We start from the raw sequence: 24,687 nt of genomic DNA, 5'->3' as shown, positions 1-24,687 counted from the left end.
TATCAATACAAAACTGCTTGCTAAAAATTGTGTATTTCTTTATAGTCCGTATCAGGCCATGGTAATACACAGCAGAGTTTGAATTGAGGCCACTGGACTCTTCTTGTTTGTTGAATTTAGTTGAGATTTAAGCAATTATGCTAATAGGCTTACAATTAAATAATCAGCATCTCTGGTGAATACGATGTACTTCAATTCAATGTTTTATATTATTAGGTAAACATTGATTGTGAACTGATCCAGGTTATGTACATGGCATAGTTTTGTGATTTAATATTGTGTTTCTGTTTAGTATTGCTGGTTTCTATAATTGCAATGCGATCGTGGCGATATTAAGAGGTAGATTAAGTTGGATAATTCCAAACTGAAGCCCAAAGTACCAAATGCACCACTAGTCGAAAAGCATTATTTTCTCATGTCCTGGAACAAGTTTGTTACCTGAATGTTGGTCCTGAGCACTAACGTCCACCTCCTCCAGAGGGTCAGGAGCACTGGCGGGTCGCACGGGTCGGAACATGTAGCTGTCGTTGGGCAAAGAGTGCATCCTGGATACGGACATCTTCTCAGATACCTGCTGTGCATCCTCACCACACTGCACCTCTTCTTCCTTTAGGGGGAGACAGAGACCAGTCACTAAATACAGTACTGTTCAGCGGTGAAGGTAGACTCTCATGATTGTCCATATTCACCTCATCTGATATATACCTAGTTTGCAACCATTTTCTAGACAATGCACAAAAAGCAAAGCGATTTTTGCCTTACATCTTTTTGCAGTGTCACTTTTAAATAAAGATGGCACACAGCTCAAGGCTGGAGTGAATATTTTCTGAGGAAAAAGTACATGGTACATTCATAGCAAATCCATGGTACCGTATGGTACCATTTTGATAATAATAATACAAATAATAACAATAATAATCATCATCCTCCACACCAGACATGGATTTAGCAGAGCCAGTGATATTGTACCGTTATTGAATGTAATCAAATTAAAAAGTACAATTTACATCACCAAATCAGACATTAAGGGAACCTGAGCAATCTTTTATTGCATGATGATGTGTTTATTAGTTTGTTAGCATGACAAGGCTCTTAAATTCATTTGAAAGTCATATGTTAATTGTTTGACAGAGTGCAACAGATGAGAGACGGCTGCTACCTGGCCAGGCGATTGTGGACATGGCCCAACAAAGTTCACTGCCCCTGAGCTGTTGCTGGAAGTGGTGCTAAATCTGCGTTGCTGCTCCATAGCCATTTCCATGGCAATTTCTGCATCCATTTCTGCATCCTCTTTAGCCTCCTACAAAAGTGAACATTCCTTGATGTACTCATAAATGTTGGGGGTGGGTCTATCAAAATAATGGGAGAACACTAAATACTGCCTGTCATGATGCAAGATGAGTGCTCAAAAGCGTACCTTGTTGCTTTCTTCTAGATGCTTCATCAGCACCGCCACCACCACATTGACAAGCACAAACTGGGCCATGAGCACAAAGGTGACAAAGTAAATGGGAGAGACCCACGGCAGGTAGGAGAGACAATGGCGTTCCTCTGGATGACACTCTCGTAACGTGTCCTGAGGAAAGTAAGGTTCCAAAAGTAAGTCAAGACAAGAAAGGAATGAAAGGCACATTTACAAAAAAAAAATATCATCTTTGATTTAACACTACTTATTTTCATTTATTCTAAAGCCAGACTGAAGACAAAAGATGTCATTGTAGGCAGGTACTCAATCAGATTGGGGATACATTTCTTTTAAATACCTACTACAATTTTTTTTATTTATTCTCTATGAATTGTGTTTTAAGCATTTTTTAGCGTTAGTGTTTATATTACCTTGATGATTTTTTTTTTACCGCTTGACTGACTGGGAGCATTTCCGAGTTGTGCATTGTGCAAAACAACATCGTTTGGCTAAGCACCCCCGAAAATGTCACCTACGAAGAGACAAGCTTACGAAGCACAGTTTAAACTGCAAGCTATCAATTACGCGGAGGAACATGGGAATCGTGCAGCCGCGAGAGAATTCAAGATCAATTAATCCATGGTTCGCAAGTGGAGGAACCAGGAAAACGAGCTTCACCAAGTCAAGAAGACGAAGCTGAGTTTCCGCGGAAAAAAAAGAAAAACAAAACGCAGAAACAAGGCGAGGTGGCTCGAGTTGGACCAACTCGAGCAATGGATTAATGAGCAAAGAATAGCCGGGAGAAGCATCTCTACAGTGCAATAACTCGGGGCTTGCCATCATTCCCGGAGGCTTGACGAACCGCTGGAAATCCGTGTAAACAGGACGTTCAAATTGAAGTTGCAAGCGGCGTGGGAGCCATGGATGACAGATGGCGAACACAGCTTTACTAAGACTAGGAGGCAGCGCCGGGCGAGTTACGCCACCATATGTGAATGGATTGTGGATGCTTGGGCTAAGGTATCTGCTTTGACTGTTGTCCGAGCTTTCGCGAAAGCCGGCATCATTGCTGAACAGCCCACCGGCAACGAGACTGACTCTGACAATGACGAGAGGGAACCTGGCGTGTTTGTTGGAAAACTTGTTCGTTTAGGATACAGAACATGAGGACTTTGATGGATTTGTGGATGAGGATTGATCAAAAAATAACATGACTACATTGTTAAATACTTCACTATAGTACAACCAAACTCAGTTTTGATCCCGCTGCCTTTTTAAAAACATTGTTTTAGCATGCATGCATGCTACCGTGTGTTTTACCATGCCTACGCCCAATAATACGGTGCACCTTGTGTATGTGTTAAATACAGAAATAGACCCCGTAACTGAGACTGTGCCTTTTAATGCGGTGCGCCCTATGGTCGTGAAAATACGGTACATAAAACTTTGTCCAAAGACACCAGCCATAAAGAAAACAGAATTTTAGTAATTTCGACTTCAAATTATCACAGCATCAACCCATACTTATGCTAGTTATCGCACAATACACAGGAAGTCCGCTAACCTGTTTTCCAGGTTTGGTCACGTGATGTTTCGTATATAGCGGACTGACTAGCAAAACACGTCTGGAGTGATCTGGACACACTAATCCATTTAATAATCAGCATCTCTGGTGATTGTGCTCTATTTGATTAACATTTTTATGCTTTTGTCATGTTATGAGGTAAATACTGATTATGTACTGCTCCGAATAATGTACGTGGCACAGTTGCTTGCTGTAATAGAGTCTTGCGTTTTTGTATGGTATTGATGGTTACGACGTAACAGTGGTGCTATTAAGAACTGGATTAAGTCAGGTATGTCCCTACTGAAGGCCCGTGACTCAAATGCATGGCCCACCACTAACTTGCTTTTACCACAGCCAAAAAGTAACTGTTACTATCGCCAACATTCTCTAATAACCTAACACTTTTGTGCTACTTTATGAATCTACTGTATTACCTTACTTCAGTTGGAACATCATTTGTGTGTTGGTTCTTGAAGGCTCCTTCCTAATCTACTGTTGCTTGGATTATATTGCATTTGAGCACCATCTTGAAGTCTCAGTCTATATGCCGGATTGTCTTTGTCTTTAATAACATTGTCTGGCTAATATGATTCACTTCGTCTGGGATAACATCATGAATTACAGTTTTTGTGAAGTGAAGTAAAGTCAAGATGTGAAAGTGCTTAGACTGCTCAGTTCTTTATTGTTCCATAATTGGTTTTAGAGGTCATTTCTATCATGTGAATGTGCAAGTGTGTGCAAAACTGTGTGTGTTCATACTTTCATAATGCCATTCCAGTTGTCTCCAGTGGACACTCGAAACAGTGTGAGAAAGGCCATCCCAAAATTTTCAAAAGTAGCATGACGACTCAGGCCCTCACAGGGATTGTTGTCATTACATTCTAATAAACACACAAGCACAGTTTACTTCATTAAGGAAACACAACATGGACACAGTTAACAATTGTAAGAACACAGCGGACCCGCCAAAGTCAAATGGCCCAAATGTGTAGTAAAACCAAAAGTTTGCCACAAAAGTAAAAACAAAATGAAATAAAAATTAAACTACCATCTTCATACCAGCAAATCTCCGGAACTCCCAGCTTGGTACACAGACTGCTCTGCCAAATTGGCAAATACACACAGTGAGCCTTGCGCTTGCACGAAAATCAGCGCCCCACCGCAGATGCCCTTTTGGGAACATTTCCTTTGAAATTAGAGCAATTTGAACCAGCGTCACAGAACCATTGGTGTTTGACTGTTTACAGTATATTTAGCAGAATAAGAGTAATGCAATATGAAATGCAAAAGCTAAAAAGCATTTAAATAAACTGGATGATGCTGAATAAAAATCAATGTGGGGTCCAGTATTTAAATGTAATATGACAAATGTATGCTTGGTCAAGTGACATTAGGCCCACAAGTTATGGTCCTGTGACAAGGTAGCTGGGAGAAAATCGAATATACAGTATGTCCATTCACAGCTTGATTGCTATCCTCATTAAGAAAAAATCATTATCAATTGGCAAATTGGCTCAAAACTCCTTTTATCCACAGTGGTCTGAAGATATACGATAAAACAGACACACACATTTTGATACTATAATTTCAAGCGTCTGTGTCATGATTGGGTACTTTTAAGCTTTGCCGTCATTGAATACATTAACTTTGAATCTTAATGACTTAACCCCAGTTGGCTCACTCTAACGGTGCCTTTTGCTACTTTTACACCTCGAGTTTTCTGCTTCATACTAAACCTGACTTTGTAAGCAAATGTTACATTTTCTGACCCTCACCACGGTTGGATAATATTTTCCAATGTTGTCAGTCACTGAACAATACAGTAAAAATTAGAGTAAGGGAAAAAGCTTTGATAACAACACAAACGATCTTGTGAAAAATACTGTCCCTTTAAAATACTTTACATAATTTTATATATTTTTGATATTATTTTTGGGGACGTAAAATTCAGTTCCCTTCCCCCCTACACTCACACAGGCAATTCTGTGATTTTTGTCTGAGAAAAAATGTGTGTGGAGATGGGCTATTGAGGAAGCAATTTGTAAATAAATGTGATCATGCAAATTAGATTTTGTTCCAGCATGGAACTCCACCTTTATATTACCGTGGCACAGAAGCAGATGGGAGTAGAGTGATGTGTTTTGACGTACCAAGCTTGCCAAAGAGCTCCACTCCCAGGGCGGCATAGATGAAGAAAAGCAGCATGAAGAGGAGACCAAGATTTCCCACCTGGAGGTAAAATAGATGTTAGTTCTCTCTCCAACAGAGTGATTGTGCCAGTGCCAACTAGGATTGACTTTTGTTGAAAATGTAGAGTTTATTTAATCAAGAAAGTATATCTTTATTTATTCAATGCATTTGCCATTTTTGTTATTTATCTCAGTTATAACAGGAAACAAGAATATGATTAAAAGAACCTTGCCAATTTTATGAAAATATTTATATCCTCGCCATTTAATTAATATATTTTGACGTTCCCCAACTAACACTAAAATCATCATTATCATTATCATCATCATCATCACCATAGAAATACACATATTTGCAGTAAGGTAGATCAGTGGTTCTCAACAAGGTTATGATAGTAAACGAAAACGAATAACAAAAAAAACATTTCCGTGAATGAAATACAATAAAAACAAGCATATTGAACAAAAATATTTACTAAATGACATTTTATGTTTGCAAAACTAACTAAAATTAAAACTCAATCACTGCCAGCCCTCCCAGTTAACATGGATATTTGACTTATAAAGCCGTCAATGGCAGTGATTAACTATAATTATAGCGAAAATGTCAATTATTTTCAAACATGAGCTTTCAGCATTGATTTTAAATCTACTTATTTCGGATAAATACATAGATACAGAACGTTTACAGAAAGAAGGTTGAACAGTGCTTTAGGAATTGTAGTTCACTTTCTGTTTTTCGCCAATAAGTGACTCATCGGGCAGCGCCAGTCCAAATGCAACTTTTGTCGAGAAGATAACTTTTACGTCCAAGCTGTTTTTGTTGCTACGTGTTGCTAACGGACAACTGCAGAGAGTCTCAAAATGCCGCTGTGTACCGCCACGAAAGGCAGATGTGAAAGCAGACAAGGAGTTTGTCTCGTTGACACAGCAGGTGATTGAACTATCGCCAACAACAGGACATCACAGCATTACTTCAGCAAAAGCAGGAAAACTTGAAAAGCTTTGTCATCTGATAGTAAGTTAATAAATTTTTTAAAATTGTATTTTTTGTAGATGTTTTATTACACAATATTTATTGTGATCTTTCTTTTTTCTTTTTCTTTTTTATCTCACACTTGACAAATACCCAGAATAAAAAATAAGTAAATAATTAACCGAAAAACCAAAAAATTCAAAATACAAATACATGTAATTTAGCTGTTGTGACCCACCCAAAATGGGTCGGCGACCCACTTTTTGGGTCCCGCCCCACCAGTTGAGAATCACTGAGGTAGATACAGTATATGCAATGATAGGGTATGCAGTATTGTGGGACAGCCTAGACACCTTATATTTATTACGTTAGCTACTCTACTAGAGATGTGTACTGTGCTTCTATAATACTTGCTGCTCACATAAGGGACAGATGTTTATTTCGAGACATCATGTTGATATACAGACAGTTTGTTTCGTACATATTTTATAGTTGAGCCCTAAAATTGTTAACCACATTCTGAGCTAAAGTGTATTTGTTACCTGTTTTGGCTAGAGCTGTTGCAGCAGTCCACTTTCTTGTTAAAGATTAAATAAATTGGTATTTCCCTTTTGAAGTACCAAAGTGTGTCATGGCATTTTATGTTGTTTCTATTTTTTTGTCTTTTTCTACACTCAGTAACCTCTTCTGCACATGGCATTTGGAAAATAGCTGAGCAATCGAGTCGGTAACCGCATGTGCATCATACATTTTGAGATGCTGCCTAAACCAGGTATGAAATCATCCTGGATGGCCATAAATAGAATAAAAAAATAAATCACCTACCTGTGGCAGTGCTTGCATGACAGTGTCCAGCAGAGATCTCATGCCTGTGGCCATCTTTAGGAGTTTAAGTACTGCAGAGAAGACATTGGAGAAGCCTTCAACAGTGCACTTTATACAATGAGGTCACTGATGTCTTTTGGCCAATTTGCTCCTTCGTTGCTGTCAAACTGTAAGCACTACATCACCCTCAAATAGGCAAATCTGACTTGTACTTCACTAATGGGGCCATTTATAGGGGAGACAATTTTTTTTCTATATATGCATACACAATGAAAAACAAAAATGATGATCGTGTACTATTGTATCTTCCAATGTTTGAGGTACATATTTTACATAAGAAAGTTCTCACGGCACACCACCTCAAAAAATGTCACAAGAAGTCTGTACTGTATGCTGAAATGACAATGATCTCATCTCAATTTACTCACAGATTTACTTATTCAGTTTGAAATTTGAGCCTGTTTAAGTTGAACACAAAGCTATTTATAAGCTGTTCTATGAATGGCAAGAGGAGGATATACACTACAGGTGAAAAGTACATTCTTCTGCCATCTAATGGAAGTGCATTTAATTGTTCTGGCTGGCAATATACAGTGGGTACGGAAAGTTATATTACAGCCATTTGTTAAAATCATTTATGTTAATTTTTTTCTCATTAATTTACACACAGCACCCCATATTGACAGAAAAAAACGAATTGTTTAAATTTTTGCTGATTTATTAAAAAAGAAAAACTGAAATATCACACAGCCATAAGTATTCAGACCCTTTGCTGTGACACTCATGTATTTAACTCGGGTGCTGTCCGTTTCTTCTGATCATCCTTAAAATGGTTCTACACTTTCATTGGAGTCCAGCTGTGTTTGATTATACTGATTGGACTTGATTAGGAAAGCCCCCGTTTATATAAGTCCTTACAGCTCACAGTGCATGTCAGAGCAAATGAGAATCACTAGGTCTAAGGAACTGCCTGAAGAGCTCAGAGACAGAATTGTGGCAAGGCACAGATCTGGCCATGGTTACAAAAAAATTCTGATGCACTTTACGTTCCTGAGAGCACAGTGGCCTCCATAATCCTTAAATGGAAGATGTTTGGGACGACCGGAACCTTCACTAGTGATGGCCATCCGGCCAAACTGAGCAATTGGGGGAGAAGAGCCTTGGTGAGAGAGGTAAAGAAGAACCCAAAGAGGCTGTGGCTGAGCTCCAGAGATGCAGTCGGGAGATGGACAAAAGTTCCAGAAAGTCAACCATCACTGCAGCCCTCCACCAGTCAGGGCTTTATGGCAAAGTAGCTCGACGGAACCCGCTCCTCAGTGCAAGACACATGAAAGCCTGCATGGAGTTTGCTAAAAAACACCTGAAGGACTCCAAAATGGTGAGAAATAAGATTCTCTGGTCTGATGCGACCAAGATAGAAATTGTTGGCCTTAATTCTAAGTGGGATGTGTGGAGAAAACCAGGCACTGCTCATCACCTGTCCAATACAGTCCCAACAGTGAAGCATGGTGGTGGCAGCATCTTGCTGTGGGGGTGTTTTTCAGCTGCAGGGACAAGACGACAGGTTGCAATCGAAGGAAAGATGAATGCGGCCAAGTACAGCGATATCCTGGACGAAAACCTTCTCCAGAGTGCTCAGGACCTCAGGATGGGCTGAAGTTTCACCTTCCAACAAGACAATGACCCTAAGCACACAGCTAAAATACCGAAGGAGTGGCTTCAGAACAACTCCTGTGACTGTTCTTGAATGGCCCAGCCAGAGCCCTGACTTAAACCCAATTGAGCCTCTCTGGAAAGAACTGAAAATGGCTCCCCACCAACGTTCACCATCCAACCTGACAGAACTGGAGAGGATCTGCGAGGAATGGCAGAGGATCCCCAAATCCAGGTGTGAAAAACTTGCATCATTCCAAAAAAGACTCATGGCTGTATTAGCTCAAAAGGGTGCTTCTACTAAATACTGAATACTTATGGCAGTGTGATATTTCAGTTTTTCTTTTTTAATAAATCTGCAAACATTTCAACAATTGTTTTTTTCTGTCAATATGGAGTGCTGTGTGTACATTAATGTAGAAAAAAATTAACTTGAATGTTTTTAGCAAATGGCTGCAATATACGAAAGAGGGAAAAATTTAAGGGGGTCTGAGTACTTTTTGTACCCACTGTATGTCTCTGGCATTGATAAATGAACAAAGATACATTATTTGTAGCAAAACAAAGATGCATTATTTGCAGCAAATAAATAATTCTTGAACCAATTAAAAGAAATTGGATATCCTCCTGTGGCACAAAAGTTGTGAATCAATATATATTGTATTTTATGTATGTATGACTGTAGGTTTGGAAACATTGCATTAAGGTAAACAATAATTAGATATCGGCAAAATAATTGGACCTGGAGGAGGATCTGTCTCACAATATATTTTCTAGTTTATTTTAAAGTATGAGAGGGTTGAGGCCATCGGCCAGTCAAGTTGTCCCACACCCCAACTCATCCACACGTTTTTCTGGACCTTCTTTTTTTGCACTGGGGTACAGACATGCTGGAACAGAAACAGGCCTTCCCAAAATTGTTCCCACAAGGTTGGAGGAAAAATGCTTCGGGAAGATGATGAATTAAGACGAAGGCGAAAGATTAAAGGTGTGTCCCAAGACATTGACACAAAAATGATTTTGTTGTTCAACAATGTGTCAGGAATCATGTGCACACACTTCATATGCAGACTAAAAGATACTTTATATTATTCTAAATCACCATACAGAATATGACATTATTTCTCACCTCGTGCTATCCTGAGCACTCTCATAATTCTGATAATTGTAGGATTTATAGGAAGAGCTGCACTCATTTTCAGCTCCTCTAGGATAATGCCCATGATGGACAATGCCACAATTGCGATATCCAGCTGGTTCCACCTAAGTAAACAAACAACAGAATAAAACAGACATTTATTTTCTGAAATCAAGCTTTTTGAAGGGCCTAACTTCATCATACAGTATTTCGGCATTGTTGAATGGCTGTGGCATGGATTGGCAAATTAAATCGTGCTGCCATGCATTTAAATGTTGTTACCTGTCTTTGAAAAATCGGTGTATCCCAAATGCCACAAGTTTAAGCAGGGCCTCGATGACGAAGATGAAGGTAAACACGTAGTTACAGTACTTCAAAACCTCCTCCAAATACTGGACACACAAAAAATTATCTCAGCTCAGTGCATCCGTGTAATGTTGCTACATATAGTCAATGCAAATTTTCACTTCTGAAGGCAGTGGAACGGAAAACCATTAATTTAAATTGGACATTTGAAGACATTCAGATATTGGCTGTAATGATTGCGTGCACACATGGAGGCCTTACCTGCGGTTGATTGTAGTGCTCGATGCTCATGGTGAACACATTGATGCATATGATGAAGGTGATGAAGAGGTCCAGGTAGTGACTGGTGCACAGTGTATGGATGGTCAAGCGAGGGGTGGAGTAATCAGCATAGTAGGGCCTCTGTTTGGCCTCTGGAGCAAAGACAGGTAAAAACAAACAGAGAAAGACAAAAAGTGACATAAAAAAAATAAGAGTGAGAGAAAGAGAGAGATGGTTTGAATCGTAAACATGATAAGCCCAGTGGTGTGCACAGAGCTGTAGGGGAAAGGACAGCAACCACCAAAGTCTTGTAGTTCTACTATTCTGCTATACAATAGGAGTCCATTTTGGTCTTTCAAGTTACATTCACCATTAATGGGATCCATAGGACTAATATTTAGACCTCAGACATTTTACAAAACCAGAAAGATAGATATACTGTATGTTGAAAAGCTGTAAAAATAAAGGGATAAGGATGCCCCCATGAAGTAGGCTACTTTTATGAAGGGTGCACCAGTAAATTTCACCTCCACCCTAAAGTCAGTCAGTGCGCACCACAGCTCCTGCAAGATACCCAAGTAAAGCAGGACATGAGACATGGCTTGCATTAATGTGAATAATCTGCATGAAGCAACTGTATTTAATATAAAGATGGCTGGGATTATTTTGATCAAACACGTGATTAATTAACATTTTCTTCACCTATCAATGTAAATCCTCAGATGTAATTTATGGTGATTAGACATACTATTCTATGTAAGGGGAGGTAAATCTGACTCACTTGTCTCTTTACAGCTATAAGTCATTTCAATTGTTCAGTTAAGATTGACAGGATCAGAGCGATACCAATTTACCATGTTTATTATTGTTGTTTGCAGAAGTGTACAACTGCAGTGCATGATATTGAGAGTTGTTTCAAATAGTTTGGTAATAAGGTCACCAAAATAATAAAGATCTATCAGTATAACTCCAACCACAAAAATAAAAAAATAAAATAAATTAATAGCTGTCGAACAGTGCCAATTAAAACTGAGCATTATTATCTTTGTGCAGGCAGATTTTTGTATACAATTCTTGTATATTATTAAATGTGATATTCCTGTTGCTTTGATTACACATTATTAACGCATTTGAACTATAGAATTTCATGTAATGTTTCTATTTCTTATTTACTGTATTCTAAGATACCCAAAAGGAGAAACATGGATTTTGTTTTGTTTGCACAATCACATGTCCATACTGCATGAATGATATGGGATGTATGTGTGAGTGCAGGTATCTGTCTTCAACGTGCTGACATGCCTTTCATGGTAAAGAAATAAAATCCAAAATAAAAAGAGGGCTCACTAAGGGTTTGTTCAATAACACTTTCTTACTAAAATCTCAATCCTTTACACTATTGTTTCTTGGAGCCTCACATACTGAATTTAAAACTTTTCATTGGTAAATGTCATGAAGGTTTGGATTAGGACTGTGTGGTTGAACATCCAGCAGTCACAATAATCTGAATTGCTGATACTCAGTCATCTAAAACATGTTTCTTCTTGTTCGCGTCATGGCCAAACACTGGCATTAAAAAGAATCATGACATTGTATGAAAATGATGATTGTTTTGGAGGTTGAACAGTTTTAGACCAGTGAGAAAACCATTACATGAACTGATCACACCATATACTGCCTTTTGGTGGGACAATGGAATTGATGATCCACCACTTCTTATCTTTCTGACTTAATGTATCAGAAACAGAAGAAATATTTCAAACCTGCTCTTTGCAGTAGGTGGTGTGTTTCTGACATTTCTGCCAGCAAGAAGCACATTCGTCATTTGTACACTCTTAAACTCAACATATACTATATAGTGGTAACAGCATCTGCTATGTTTCTGAGTCTGCCAGTCAAAGCATGTTACCAGGAAATTTCCTACCTATATGACGAGATGCAATATATTCGAATAGTACTAAAACTTGGTAGGTTGGTTAACTACAATTTAACATTTCCAAGAAACAAAGTCTACAAGGTCGACTGTTTTGTTTTGGTTTATAGGTTAATACAAATTGAGCATGCACATGTTATCATCATGGATGACTGAAATGCAAGATTTGATTTCATGTGATTTTGCATGCAGTGTTAAGGGAAGTTTGGGCAGCAGTCATGCAATTACATGCAACAGAGTGGTGTAGCCCACGCCTTGTCAGTTAGTAATCACTGTTTGTGTGAGCTCGCCAGTCTGTAAAACTCTCCCTAGTTTAGTCAAAGGACGTTTGAAATTTCCCTTCATCTGGCTTTTTTCAGGCTCTGAAAGCAGGCAGTGCTCAGAAAAATAGACTACCGACCAGCCCCTCCATTCTCCTTACTCCTGCGCTTTTTTTCTATGATTTTGAGCCGCTTCTCCTCCCTTAAGCGGGCCTCCTCCTCTTCCTGGTCCTGCCGGCACTTGTGGAAATTCTCAACCACAACACCAACGAACATGTTCAGGACAAAAAAGCTGACGATGAGCAGAAAAGAGATGAAGTAGAGCAGCATCCACGGGTTGTGGTTCCTCACAGGCTGAAAAGACAAGCGAATCTGTGTTATCTGACACCTTTGGGTCTGCCAGTGCACATATTAAGGCTTCAATGTAATTGTTTGATTCACAGCATCATCAGGTGTTGCTGCATTTGTCACAGTAAAAAAAAATGACAAAGGATTATTTTGGAACATTTCACCACAGAAAGTTCAACTTCTAAAACTGGCAAACCGATTGAGGCATCAAAACGCCTACTTTGTTTTTTTGTTGTTGTTGTTTTTAAAGTTCAGAAGTTATATTGCTTATTCTAGTGCACCAGCTACAACACCTGAGCAATAACAATATTGTTCAAAACAAACATCGGTTTTTAATAGTGTCAATCAAAAGCGGGCAGAGATTTTTGATACAGCTCTTATAATGGATGTCATTAGTGTTCTAATGGAGCTACTGTTGTGGCCATTGAGAGTAATGCAATTTCGAAAAAGATTATGTTGTAGTCAACTGAACTTTATTAACAGAGCACTTTCAAAAAAATGCAGCTGGAACAGTCTTTTTCAAAAACATAAAACTAGTCGGTGACAATGTAGAGAGGTTGCAATAGACTACAGTGATTATGATTCATCATGCATCAAGACCTCTTTACCTGTTGGTCCACTCCCACAGCGTCCAGACCGTCGTACATAATATTGACCCAGCCGTCCTTACATGACAGGACAAACAAAGACATCAGAGCCTGGATGGGAAAACAGAGAAATGGAAGGTCAACACACAGGAGCCCTGTGTTTGCCTTTCATAGAATTCTGTGTTAATATTTATTTGGCAACATTAAAGGTGTGTCTATCTGAAACTATTTTTTAAAGCGGATATTAATGGTTTTACTTCATTACTGTACTTTGTTTTCCATACCTGAATCAGGTTGTCAAAGTTGTACTTCCTTCGTATCCAGCTGTAATTAGCTTGCAGACAGTCTGACTTGTTGGTGATATTTTTGGTGTTAAGACCTTCACAATGGTAGAACTTTCCTTTGAATAACTAAAGAGCAAGAAGAACCAAGATGGCTGTTTAACACATGAGCTCATTTACACCACGATTATTTCTCCATCCAACTATTAATTCCAAGTACATAAGGACGTTCCACACTTTCATAAAGCCACATTTACATGTATTGGGTCTGTTGCTGACCATTTGAAAGGTGTGTATGGAGAAATACCTGCACTCCCAAGATGCCAAAAACAATGAAGAAAGCACAGCAGATCAGGACAATGTTGCCGATGGGTCGAAGAGAAGTGATGAGCGTCTCCACGACTAATTTTAATCCCGGTGCTCGACTGATCACCCTGGAATATACAAACAAAACTCCATGCTTATGCAAGTAGTAGACTGAGCTTCACAATGACACGATACATGTATCGACTGATGTTTTGGGTGTAACTTGAAAAGGTTACTTCATATAATAAAACATTACATTAATTGTCGCAGTTTGTTTACAGTTTTTTTCTATGATTTGGATTGCATTTTACATGATTTATTCATTACTGCTATACACTAACATAATTTAACTCAGTGAATGTATGTCATTGAACCACATTGCCTAAGCAAAGTAATGCTACCTTCCTAAGGTGTATTCAATACTTAGTTTTTTTTTTTTTTTTTTTTTTTAACAGTAATAAGTATATTGCAAAAGTTATGACCTACAACATTAATGCCTGTACGCTGGGGTACCCTTTAAGGAAACACTGGATATTACAAATGCACAAACACACGACATACCTGAGTGGGCGCAATGTGCGGAGCAGGCGTAGAACTCGGAGGATACCCAGGATCCGGTTACCACCAGAATATGCCAGAGAGACCAGAATGTCGACCATAGACACAAAAACCAACACACCATCCAGAACGTTCCAACTGGACTGAAGGTAGCTCTGCTTCCCAAAGCAGAACCCGAGCGCTACCACCTGACATGACACAATACTGGCATCAACTCAACTACAACCCCAATTCCAATGAAGTTGGGACGTGTTAAACATAAATAAAAACAGAAAACAATGATTTGCAAATCATGTTCGACCTTTATTTAATTAAATACACTACAAAGACAAGATATTGAATGTTCAAGCTGATAAACTTTATTGTTTTTCGCAAATAATCATTAACTTGGAATTTTATGGCTGCAAGACGTTCCAAAAAAGCTGGGACAGGGTCATGTTTACCACTGCGTTACATCACCTTTTCTTTTAACAACATTCAATTAACCTTTGGGAACTGAGGACACTAATTGTTGAGCCTTTGTAGGTGTTCTTCTTTACCATTCTTGCTTGATGTACAGCTTCAGTGTTCCTGGGCCCATGTGGTGATATCCTTTACACATTGATGTCGGTTTTTGATGCAGTGCCGCCTGAGGGATCGAAGGCCACGGGCATTCAATGTTGGTTTTCGGCCTTGCCGCTTACATGCAGTGATTTCTACAGATTCTCTGAACCTTTTTATGATATTATGGACCGTAGATGATGAAATCCCTAAATAAGTTGAGGAACATTGTCCTTAAACTGTTCGACTATTTTCTCACGCACTTGTTCACAAAGAGGTGAACCTCACCCCATCTTTGCTTGTGAATGACTGAGCAATTCAGGTAAGCTCCTTTTATACCCAATCATGGCACCCACCTGTTCCCAATTAGCCTGTTCACCTGTGGGATGTTCCAAACAGGTGTTTGATGAGCATTCCTCAACTTTCTCTGTCTTTTGTGCCACCTGTCCCAGCTTTTTTGGAACGTGTTGCAGCCATAAAATCTAAGTTAATGATTATTTGCTAAAAACAATAAAGGTTATTAGTTTGAACATTAAATATCTTGTCTTTGTAGTGTATTCAATTAAATATAGGTTTAACATGATTTGCAAATCATTGTATTCTGTTTGTATTTATGTTTAACACAACATCCCAACTTCATTGGAATTGGGGTTGTATAACTCACTTAATGAATTTAACCTTCTTCTTCAATATTGAGGCTAAAGAGTGAGATTTACCTTAATGGCCATCTCTGCTAGGAAGATCACAGTGAAAACATAGTTGGACACTCCAAGAAATATTCGCTCCTAAAGGTGAAGATGATCATTACTACGCATTCAGCATGCTGGATGCAATACTGTCTAAAAAGGCAGCAAACTATCAGCAAATATTCTCCATGAAAGAGCATTTGGGAATATATAAAAGTGGTATGTCATATCTTACAGCAGCAAGCGAAAATATGAATACTGTCCAAGATTTTTAAAATAATCAATCAATAATCAATCACTCCAATTACAGATTTTATAGTTTGCGTGCTCTATTATTTAATGGTGTGTGTAATTTTTGCTTCAATTTGCATTGGAAAATTTAAAACATATTTCTGGGCTGGGGGGAGGGGGGGGACAGTGACATAATGCATATTTGTGGAGGGGTAAAATATTTCACGATTAACACTGAACAGATTCTATCATTGTGTCTCACCGTGCTATGAGACTGTATATTAGGTCTTTCCAGAGCGATAGTGATGCAGTTGAGGAAGATGAAAACCAGAACCACATGGTCAAACATTTTGTGAGAGCTCACACTTTGGCACCACACACGAAATCTAAAAAGACACAAATAAAGTGATCCATGAATATTTATTTTTATTTGAAGCAAGTACATAAGAGACACAGCTTTGAAGAAAGGAAAAAAACTCACGAGTTCTCTGGTGAAAACAAGTACAACGTCCATTCTTCATGTTCTTTGCACCAGTGAGGTTTCATATTGCGGAGCTCTTTCTTGATCACGTAGCAAAGAGAACTCTGCATGAATCAGACATCACATGTCTGTCAACATCAGCTTACTATTCAACACACATACTGTGATGTGTATATAACTGGAGAGAGCTGGACCATAACATAACTGCAAACAATTGGACGAGCTGAAAAACAAATTATCATCGAAGACACAACAAGGTCCTCTGCATCAGCATTGGCAATTTGTCATGTATGTGTACTCCCAAATGGGTGAGTGAAAGCCAGGAACCTGCTGCTCCGATAACCACAGACACATTTAAGCTGGAACATCATATGCGCACTGATGCATACTTGCAAGTGCACACTCAAACACACTCCCCGCCTGCATGTGCTCAGTGACAGAAGGGTCAGTATAGATGCCCAGGAGAAGACCTACGTTTGAGCAGATTTTACAGCTTAACTAAATTCAATTTGCAGGCAATAAAACCACCGAACCTGTCGAGACAGAGGTCATCGACTACCACAGTGGGGTAACAATTCTTTTGCCGCCTGAATACACACTACATTTACACAAAGAAGCTTTGTACCCAATTAACAAATGAGAAAGGTTCAAAGGCTGGCATGGGAATGAAAGGGGGAAAAGAGTCTCAGATAATAGAGAACTGTTTGTAAATAGTCACAAATGAAAGTTGAAACATATCTAAAACCAAGAATAGGCATCACAGTTGATGAGCTGTTAGCATTTCTGAATGCTCGTGGTTTGAATCTGCGACAGCAGCCTCTCCCCCCAAAATGGCTGGGATGGTTGTGGATTAAATGTATGGATTGACAGTGAGAACCACAAGCATGTGACTGTTCAGTACAGTGACCCTCCACTGATGTGCGGTTCGGCAATCACTAATTCACCTATTCGCAGATTTGTTTTTTTAACATAGCCGCCATTATTTGCTCAAAAATTCACCTATTTCCTGTTTTTGTGCTCAGGCTAATGCAATATTTAATTTTATTTATTACTTCGGTGCCATCTTGTGGTATCTTTGTGCCAATGAACTATTTTGAAGTACTGTATATAGAAGAGCTTCATTTAGAGAAAAGCAGTGTTTTGGCGCCATGGCATCTTGGTCCCACTGAACTATGTTGATGTGAGTTGAGGAGTTTCTTTTGGAAAAACAGTGCTTTCCCACCATCTTGCATCATCTACAGACAATTATAAACCTTTTTTAGGGGCATCAATTACAGTATTTGCAGATTTTCCCTCATCAAGGCAAGGCTATTTCCATCAGAAGTGTTTGGATCATTCTAAAACATCTACCTGTAGATTCCCCCAAAAAACATTTTGATACGTAGGTCTCATGGCAACTTACGTCATCATCCATGTCATCTTCAGGCAAGGATTCATCTTTGGACTCAGTGTTCACGTTGGGATTGTAAATCATGCTCCTCCCATTACAGTCACCATATTGGGCCACAATGGAAGGGCAAAGAGTGGATGCCTGCAGCAGCTCCAAGGGTTCCGGCTGGATTCTTTTGTCATACCCGCCAGCATCGGTACTGTCATCCACACCATTTTCCTCCTCTCCTCTTTCTGCGGACAACAGACTCTCTCTTTCTCCGCTAGCATCTCGTCTTTTGAGGCTCGGTGCTCTTCCCAGGCTATTCCAGCTGGAGCGACGGCTTCCCCAGGAGCTAGATCCACAAGGAAGAAGAGGGGAGCGGCGCGCAGGACTGGAGTGGCTCTGGAATAACAAGAATTAAAAGTACTTCAATCATCCATTCTTTCGTCCATGTCCAGTACACTGCAGAGCCAAAAATGGCACAACATGGATTTATCTAAGATACATATTTTTTTCTAATTAAACCTTTACGTAACAAGGATAAAATAACTTGTTGAGTGTCCTGCAAAAGACAGCAACAGCGTATTATCCACATCAATAATGTTACCACTGTAAATAAGTTATTTAACCTTAACAGATGTAATGACTTGCAGTGAGTTTACGGAACCTACATCTTGGATTTTGACATCCATTGGAGCGACTGAGTGCAGCCATTCATAGTTTACTAAATGAGTTAAGAGCCTGATAAATTAGTTTACTGTGTCTTTTAAGGACATTGTTGGCAATATTAATGAGTTAAACAGTGATTCCTTGTGAACATAATTAAGCCGACTGTCCTTCATGGCGGTGGATTTGATTGTTTGCCTGGTTCTCAACATATTGAAATAATTAACAGTTACCGCGAGCAATTCTCATTATAGTCCTTCTTAATGGTGATAGCTTTGTTGTGTGTACAAGTCCCATTCCATGGTATGTGAAGACATTCACTGACTGGCTGAAGCCCTCTTACTGGTAGGGTGGAAAAGAACATGATATGTACCAAATCTTCGATTTCTCTCTGCATTGTTTTATTTTGAAGTGGCAAGGATTATTCATTCATTCATTGTCCGTACCGCTTATCCTCACGAGCTGGAGCCTATCCCAGCTGACTCTGGGCGAGAGGTGGGATACACCCTGAACTGGTCGCGAGCCAATCGCAGAACTCATATGATCAAACAAGCATTCAGACTCACATTCACACCTACGAGCAATTTAGAGTCTTCAATTAACCTACCATGCATCTTTTTGGGATGTGGGAGGAAACCGGAGTACCTGGAGAAAACGCACGCAGGCATGGGGAGAACATGCAAACTCCATACAAGCGAGACCGAATTTGAACCCGTGTCCTCAAAACTGTGGTGCACTGGTTTGAAACTCACCAAAGATCTCTGTTCACATGTTAAGGCATCCATGGAGGTGGAGCTTCCGCGGAGAGACTCTTGGTGAACGGCCCCTGGTTCAGAAAGTCCGACCTCTCCATATTGCAGAACTCCCTCTCTCACCATGACCTCCTCCTCCAGGTAGGACTCCGGGCCCAGAGAACTCTTTGGAGTGGGCATGGGGGTGGCTGCCGTTCGCATGATTATGGGAGGAGCCATTGAACTATGAGGGTCGACATGACCATTGGCCGTCATCATTAGCGTATACATCTTTAGCTCTGTAAAGGGGATAGGAGACATTTTTAACAGATGCAATAGTGCTGCTAGTTTTTCATGAGGCATTAGTTAAGATGATATTTCACTTACCAGTGTCTCTGAGGTGTTCTACTTTCTCATCCTCCTCGAAGTTGTCTGACTTTTTGTCATCATCCGACTCAGAGCGATTTGCATCACCCTAAGACACACAAATTGTTTTTATATTTAAACTAACAAATTTAAATAACTTAACACTACAGTAATTGATTGGTTAGCTACTAGTTTAATACCAAACAAAATTCTGTTTTCTGAGACCTAAATGGCAGGTTGTGTGTAGACAAAGTGCCAAAGCAAATAGAAATATAGATTTAAGAATAGCTGTATTTTAGGTGTCCAGGACTTTCTCCATTGGCTGTACTCTCTTTGTATTGCTATTTTTGAAACCACTATACTGCTGTTTGACATCAGGAGGCCAAATTAATTGTGTCAATTTGGTGCAGTTAACACATTCAAAAGGTCTGGGACCATGGAATAAATCAAGTTGCCAGTTCCGTGTGTGGATGTGGGCTTTACTCCTAACCAGGGTGGAAGTGGAAGGATTGATCATCAAATTGTTTGAAAAGAGTTTGCGGCAGCGGTTGACAGTATTCTTGATCCTTTTGCTCCCTGTTTTAAAACAGTGATCCCTCACTTGATGTGACATTTCTGTAATTGAGACCCAGCACCTGTGGCCCCGGAATGGCTCAACTGGGAGTTTATTAACAGCAAGCCAAGGCCGTAACACTACACACTGCTGTGAATGAGAGTTGTTGTTCAGAAGTAAACATAAATCTATTCTCTATCACAATAAACCCACTTCGCTGTGCAATTGTCTGTTCTGTCAGAAACAATGTAACGCACAATTCCAGTCTAGTCCCTCTCATGTACAGTAGGTAAATGAAGTAGTTGAAGTGACTTTCTCTTTTTCCCTGTCAGGGATCGCCACAGTGAGTCACTCACACGATTTGTTTGGTACAATTTTTAAGTCAGATGCCATTCCTGATGCAACCCACCCGTTTTTATCCAACCTTGAGACCAGCAGTGCCTGGGTTTCAGGCACTGACCACGAAATAAGGTAGACAAAATACCATAACCAACTCTCACTATGATGCAGTGCAATTCACCACTGCAAACTAGAACCCCAATTCCAATGAAGTTGGGACATTGTGTTAAACATAAATAAAACAGAATACAATGATTTGCAAATCATGCTCAACCTATATTTAATTAAATACACTACAAAGACAAGATATTTAATGTTCAAACTGATAAACTTTCTTGTTTTTAGCAAATAATCATTAACATGGAATTTTATGGCTGCAACACTTTCCAAAAAAGCTGGGACAGGTGGCAAAAAAGACTGAGAAAGTTGAGGAATGCTCATCAAACACCTGTTTGGAACATCCCACAGGTGAACAGGCTAATTGGGAACAGGTGGGTGCCATGATTGGGTATAAAAGGAGCTTCCCTGAATTGCTCAGTCATTCACAAGCAAAGATGGGGCGAGGTTCACCTCTTTGTGAACAAGTGCGTGAGAAAATAGTCGAACAGTTTAAGGACAATGTTCCTCAACGTACAATTGCAAGGAATTTATTGATTTCATCATCTACGGTCCATAATATCATCAAAAGGTTCAGAGAATCTGGAGAAATCACTGCATGTAAGCGGCAAGGCCGAAAACCAACATTGAATGCCCGTGACCTTCGATCTCTTAGACGGCACTGCATCAAAAACCGACATCAATGTGAGTAGAAGAGGCAAGTGTGGTGGACCAGGAAGTGGCAATGATTAGTAAGGGGGAAGTTAGAAAGGCATTAAAGAGAATGAAAAATGGAAAGGCAGTTGGTCCTGATGACATTCCTGTGGAGGTATGGAAGCATCTAGGAGAGGTGGCTGTGGAGTTTTTGACCAGCTTGTTCAATAGAATTCTAGTGCGAGAGAAGATGCCTGAGGAATGGAGGAAAAGTGTACTGGTGCCCATTTTTAAGAACAAAGGTGATGTGCAGAGCTGTGGCAACTATAGAGGAATAAAGTTGATGAGCCACACAATGAAGTTATGGGAAAGAGTAGTGGAGGCTAGACTCAGGACAGAAGTGAGTATTTGCGAGCAACAGTATGGTTTCATGCCTAGAAAGAGTACCACAGATGCATTATTTGCCTTGAGGATGTTGATGGAAAAGTACAGAGAAGGTCAGAAGGAGCTACATTGTGTCTTTGTAGATCTAGAGAAAGCCTATGACAGAGTACCCAGAGAGGAACTGTGGTACTGCATGCGGAAGTCTGGAGTGGCAGAGAAGTATGTTAGAATAATACAGGACATGTACGAGGGCAGCAGAACAGCGGTGAGGTGTGCTGTCGGTGTGACAGACGAATTTAAGGTGGACGTGGGACTGCATCAGGGATCAGCCCTGAGCCCCTTCCTTTTTGCAGTGGTGATGGATAGGCTGACAGATGAGGTTAGACTGGAATCCCCGTGGACCATGATGTTTGCAGATGACATTGTGATCTGCAGTGAAAGCAGGGAGCAGCTGGAGGAACAGTTAGAAAGATGGAGGCATGCACTGGAAAGCAGAGGAATGAAGATTAGCCGAAGTAAAACAGAATATATGTGCATGAATGAGAGGGGTGGTGGGGGAAAAATGAGGCTACAGGGAGAAGAGATGGCAAGGGTAGAGGACTTTAAATACTTGGGGTCAACCGTCCAGAGCAATGGTGAGTGTGGTCAGGAAGTGAAGAAACGGGTCCAAGCAGGTTGGAACGGGTGGAGGAAGGTGTCAGGTGTGTTATGTGACAGAAGAGTCTCTGCTAGGATGAAGGGCAAAGTTTATAAAACAGTGGTGAGGCCAGCCATGATGTATGGATTAGAGACAGTGGCACTGAAGAGAAAACAGGAAGCAGAGCTGGAGGTGGCGGAAATGAAGATGTTGAGGTTCGCTCTCGGAGTGACCAGGTTGGATAAAATTAGAAATGAGCTAATCAGAGGGACAGCCAAGGTTCGATGTTTTGGAGACAAAGTTAGAGAGAGCAGACTTCAATGGTTTGGACACGTCCAGAGGAGAGAGAGTGAGTATATTGGTAGAAGGATGATGAGGATGGAGCTGCCAGGCAAGAGAGCTAGAGGAAGACCAAAGAGAAGGTTGATGGATGTCGTGAGGGAAGACATGATGGCAGTTGGTGTTCGAGAGGAGGATGCAGGAGATAGGCTCTCATGGAAAAGGATGACGCGCTGTGGCGACCCCTAACGGGACAAGCCGAAAGGAAAAGAAGAATGTGCAAAGGATATCACCACATGGGCTCAGGAACACTTCAGAAAACCAATGTCAGTAAATACAGCTCGGCGTTACATCCTTAAGTGCAACTTGATCCTCTACTATGCAAAGCAAAAGCCATTTGTCAACAACACCCAGAAACGCCGCCGGCTTCTCTGGGCCCAAACTCATCTATGATGGACTGATGCAAAGTGGAAAAGTGTTCTGTGGTCCGACGAGTCCACATTTCAAATTGTTTTTGGAAATTGTGGACATCGTGTCCTCTGGGCCAAAGAGGAAAATAACCATCCGGACTGTTATGGACGGAAAGTCCAGCATCTGTGATGGTATGGGGCTGTGTTAGTGCCAATGGCATGGGTAACTTACACATCTGTGAAGGCACCATTAACGCTGAAAGGTACATACAGGTTTTGGAGAAACATATGCTGCCATCCAAGCAACATCTTTTTCATGGACGCCCCTGCTTATTTCAGCAAGACAATGCCAAACCACATTCTGCACGTGTTACAACAGCGTGGCTTCATAGTAAAAGAGTGCGAGTACGAGACTGGCCTGCCTGGAGTCTAGACCTGTCTTCCATTATAAATGCGTGGCGCATTATGAAGCGTAAAATACGACAACGGAGACCCCGGACTGTTGAACAGCTGAAGCTGTACATGAAGCAAGAATGGGAAAGAATGCCACCTACAAAGCTTCAACAATTAGTGTCCTCAGTTCCCAACCATTTATTGAATGTTGTTAAAAGAAAAGGTGATGTAAGACAGTGGTAAACATGACCCTGTCCCAGCTTTTTTGGAAGGTGTTGCAGCCATAAAATTCTAAGTTAATGATTATTTGCTAAAAACAATAAAGTTTAGCAGTTTGAACATTCAATATCTTGTCTTTGTAGTGTATTCAATTAAATATAGGTTGAACATGATTTGCAAATAGTCATATTCTGTTTTTATTTATGTTTAACACAACGTCCCAACTTCATTGGAAGTGGGGTTTTACAACTACTTCATTAAACATATAAATACATTAATAGTGATTTTCTGAAAGAGTCCCTGTATTGGATTACTTTAGCAGGTGTTCTTTGATTCATTTCAACATAAGCACAACACAAATAAAACAATAACAGCTAATGGAATTATATAAAGTTAAACTATTGCTACTCACCTCAGCCTGGAAGCCTTCAACCAAGATGGCCACCAGCAAGTTGAAAAGCACGTAGTTTCCAAATGTCATCAGGGCAACAAAGTAGAGGGCCGCCCATGGGGAGGTGGAGGCCATACCATTATACAGCACCACATTCCAGTCCTCCTGGGTTAGAATCTGCGCATTCAATAAAGCAAAAATACACAGCTATTTTGGCACCAAAACAGGAACTTGGGAAATCAAAGACCACTATGGGAATGTGAGTCGTGTTTTGTTTTTGATTTATATAGATAGATAGATAGATAGATAGATCGATAGATAGATAGATAGATAGATAGATAGATAGATAGATAGATAGATAGATAGATAGATAGATAGATAGATAGATAGATAGATAGATAGATAGATATAGACTGACTCTTAAAATAAATAAATAGTAACTTTTATACAATACTTATTATGGGTTCTGCATGTTGAGAAGAGCTACTTTTACTGCCACCAAGCAGCAATACTTCAACATCTTCCACAAGGGATTACTATAAGAAGACAAGCAAGGTCTATGTGAGTGAGCGTGTGACTGTGCGTGTGTGTGTTTATGTGCAGTAGCTTTTAAACCAATGCCAGAGATGAAAGCATTTAAAACTAGGACAGTGTTCATGATGCAGC

General features: G+C 40.0%; 1 protein-coding gene across 4 annotated transcripts in view; it reads right to left on the bottom strand.

Moving 5' to 3' along the window:
- cacna1ha (calcium channel, voltage-dependent, T type, alpha 1H subunit a) overlaps positions 1 to 24,687 on the bottom strand; it is a 122,729-nt gene that overhangs the window by 13,326 nt on the left and 84,716 nt on the right. For 3 of the 4 annotated variants that reach the window (XM_061748710.1, XM_061748713.1, XM_061748712.1), the window contains 21 exons: positions 24,043 to 24,198; positions 19,688 to 19,775; positions 19,322 to 19,599; positions 17,934 to 18,305; positions 16,532 to 16,635; positions 16,313 to 16,436; positions 15,850 to 15,918; positions 14,597 to 14,781; positions 14,037 to 14,163; positions 13,733 to 13,858; positions 13,470 to 13,559; positions 12,654 to 12,867; positions 10,321 to 10,472; positions 10,036 to 10,145; positions 9,745 to 9,878; positions 6,963 to 7,033; positions 5,123 to 5,201; positions 3,732 to 3,853; positions 1,418 to 1,576; positions 1,160 to 1,300; positions 439 to 607 (listed from right to left, as the gene is read on the bottom strand). In XM_061748710.1, the coding sequence (XP_061604694.1) occupies positions 439 to 607; positions 1,160 to 1,300; positions 1,418 to 1,576; positions 3,732 to 3,853; positions 5,123 to 5,201; positions 6,963 to 7,033; positions 9,745 to 9,878; positions 10,036 to 10,145; positions 10,321 to 10,472; positions 12,654 to 12,867; positions 13,470 to 13,559; positions 13,733 to 13,858; positions 14,037 to 14,163; positions 14,597 to 14,781; positions 15,850 to 15,918; positions 16,313 to 16,436; positions 16,532 to 16,635; positions 17,934 to 18,305; positions 19,322 to 19,599; positions 19,688 to 19,775; positions 24,043 to 24,198 (3,070 nt within the window). The remainder of the gene's footprint in view (positions 1 to 438; positions 608 to 1,159; positions 1,301 to 1,417; positions 1,577 to 3,731; positions 3,854 to 5,122; positions 5,202 to 6,962; positions 7,034 to 9,744; positions 9,879 to 10,035; positions 10,146 to 10,320; positions 10,473 to 12,653; positions 12,868 to 13,469; positions 13,560 to 13,732; positions 13,859 to 14,036; positions 14,164 to 14,596; positions 14,782 to 15,849; positions 15,919 to 16,312; positions 16,437 to 16,531; positions 16,636 to 17,933; positions 18,306 to 19,321; positions 19,600 to 19,687; positions 19,776 to 24,042; positions 24,199 to 24,687) is intronic. The other variant, XM_061748711.1, reaches the window with a different exon arrangement.

Source organism: Phyllopteryx taeniolatus, chromosome 16 (genome assembly GCF_024500385.1).
Source record: "Phyllopteryx taeniolatus isolate TA_2022b chromosome 16, UOR_Ptae_1.2, whole genome shotgun sequence".
Lineage (NCBI taxonomy): Eukaryota > Metazoa > Chordata > Actinopteri > Syngnathiformes > Syngnathidae > Phyllopteryx > Phyllopteryx taeniolatus.
The sequence above is the reverse complement of the archived record's forward strand: the minus strand, read 5'-3'. Positions and strand labels throughout refer to the sequence as shown.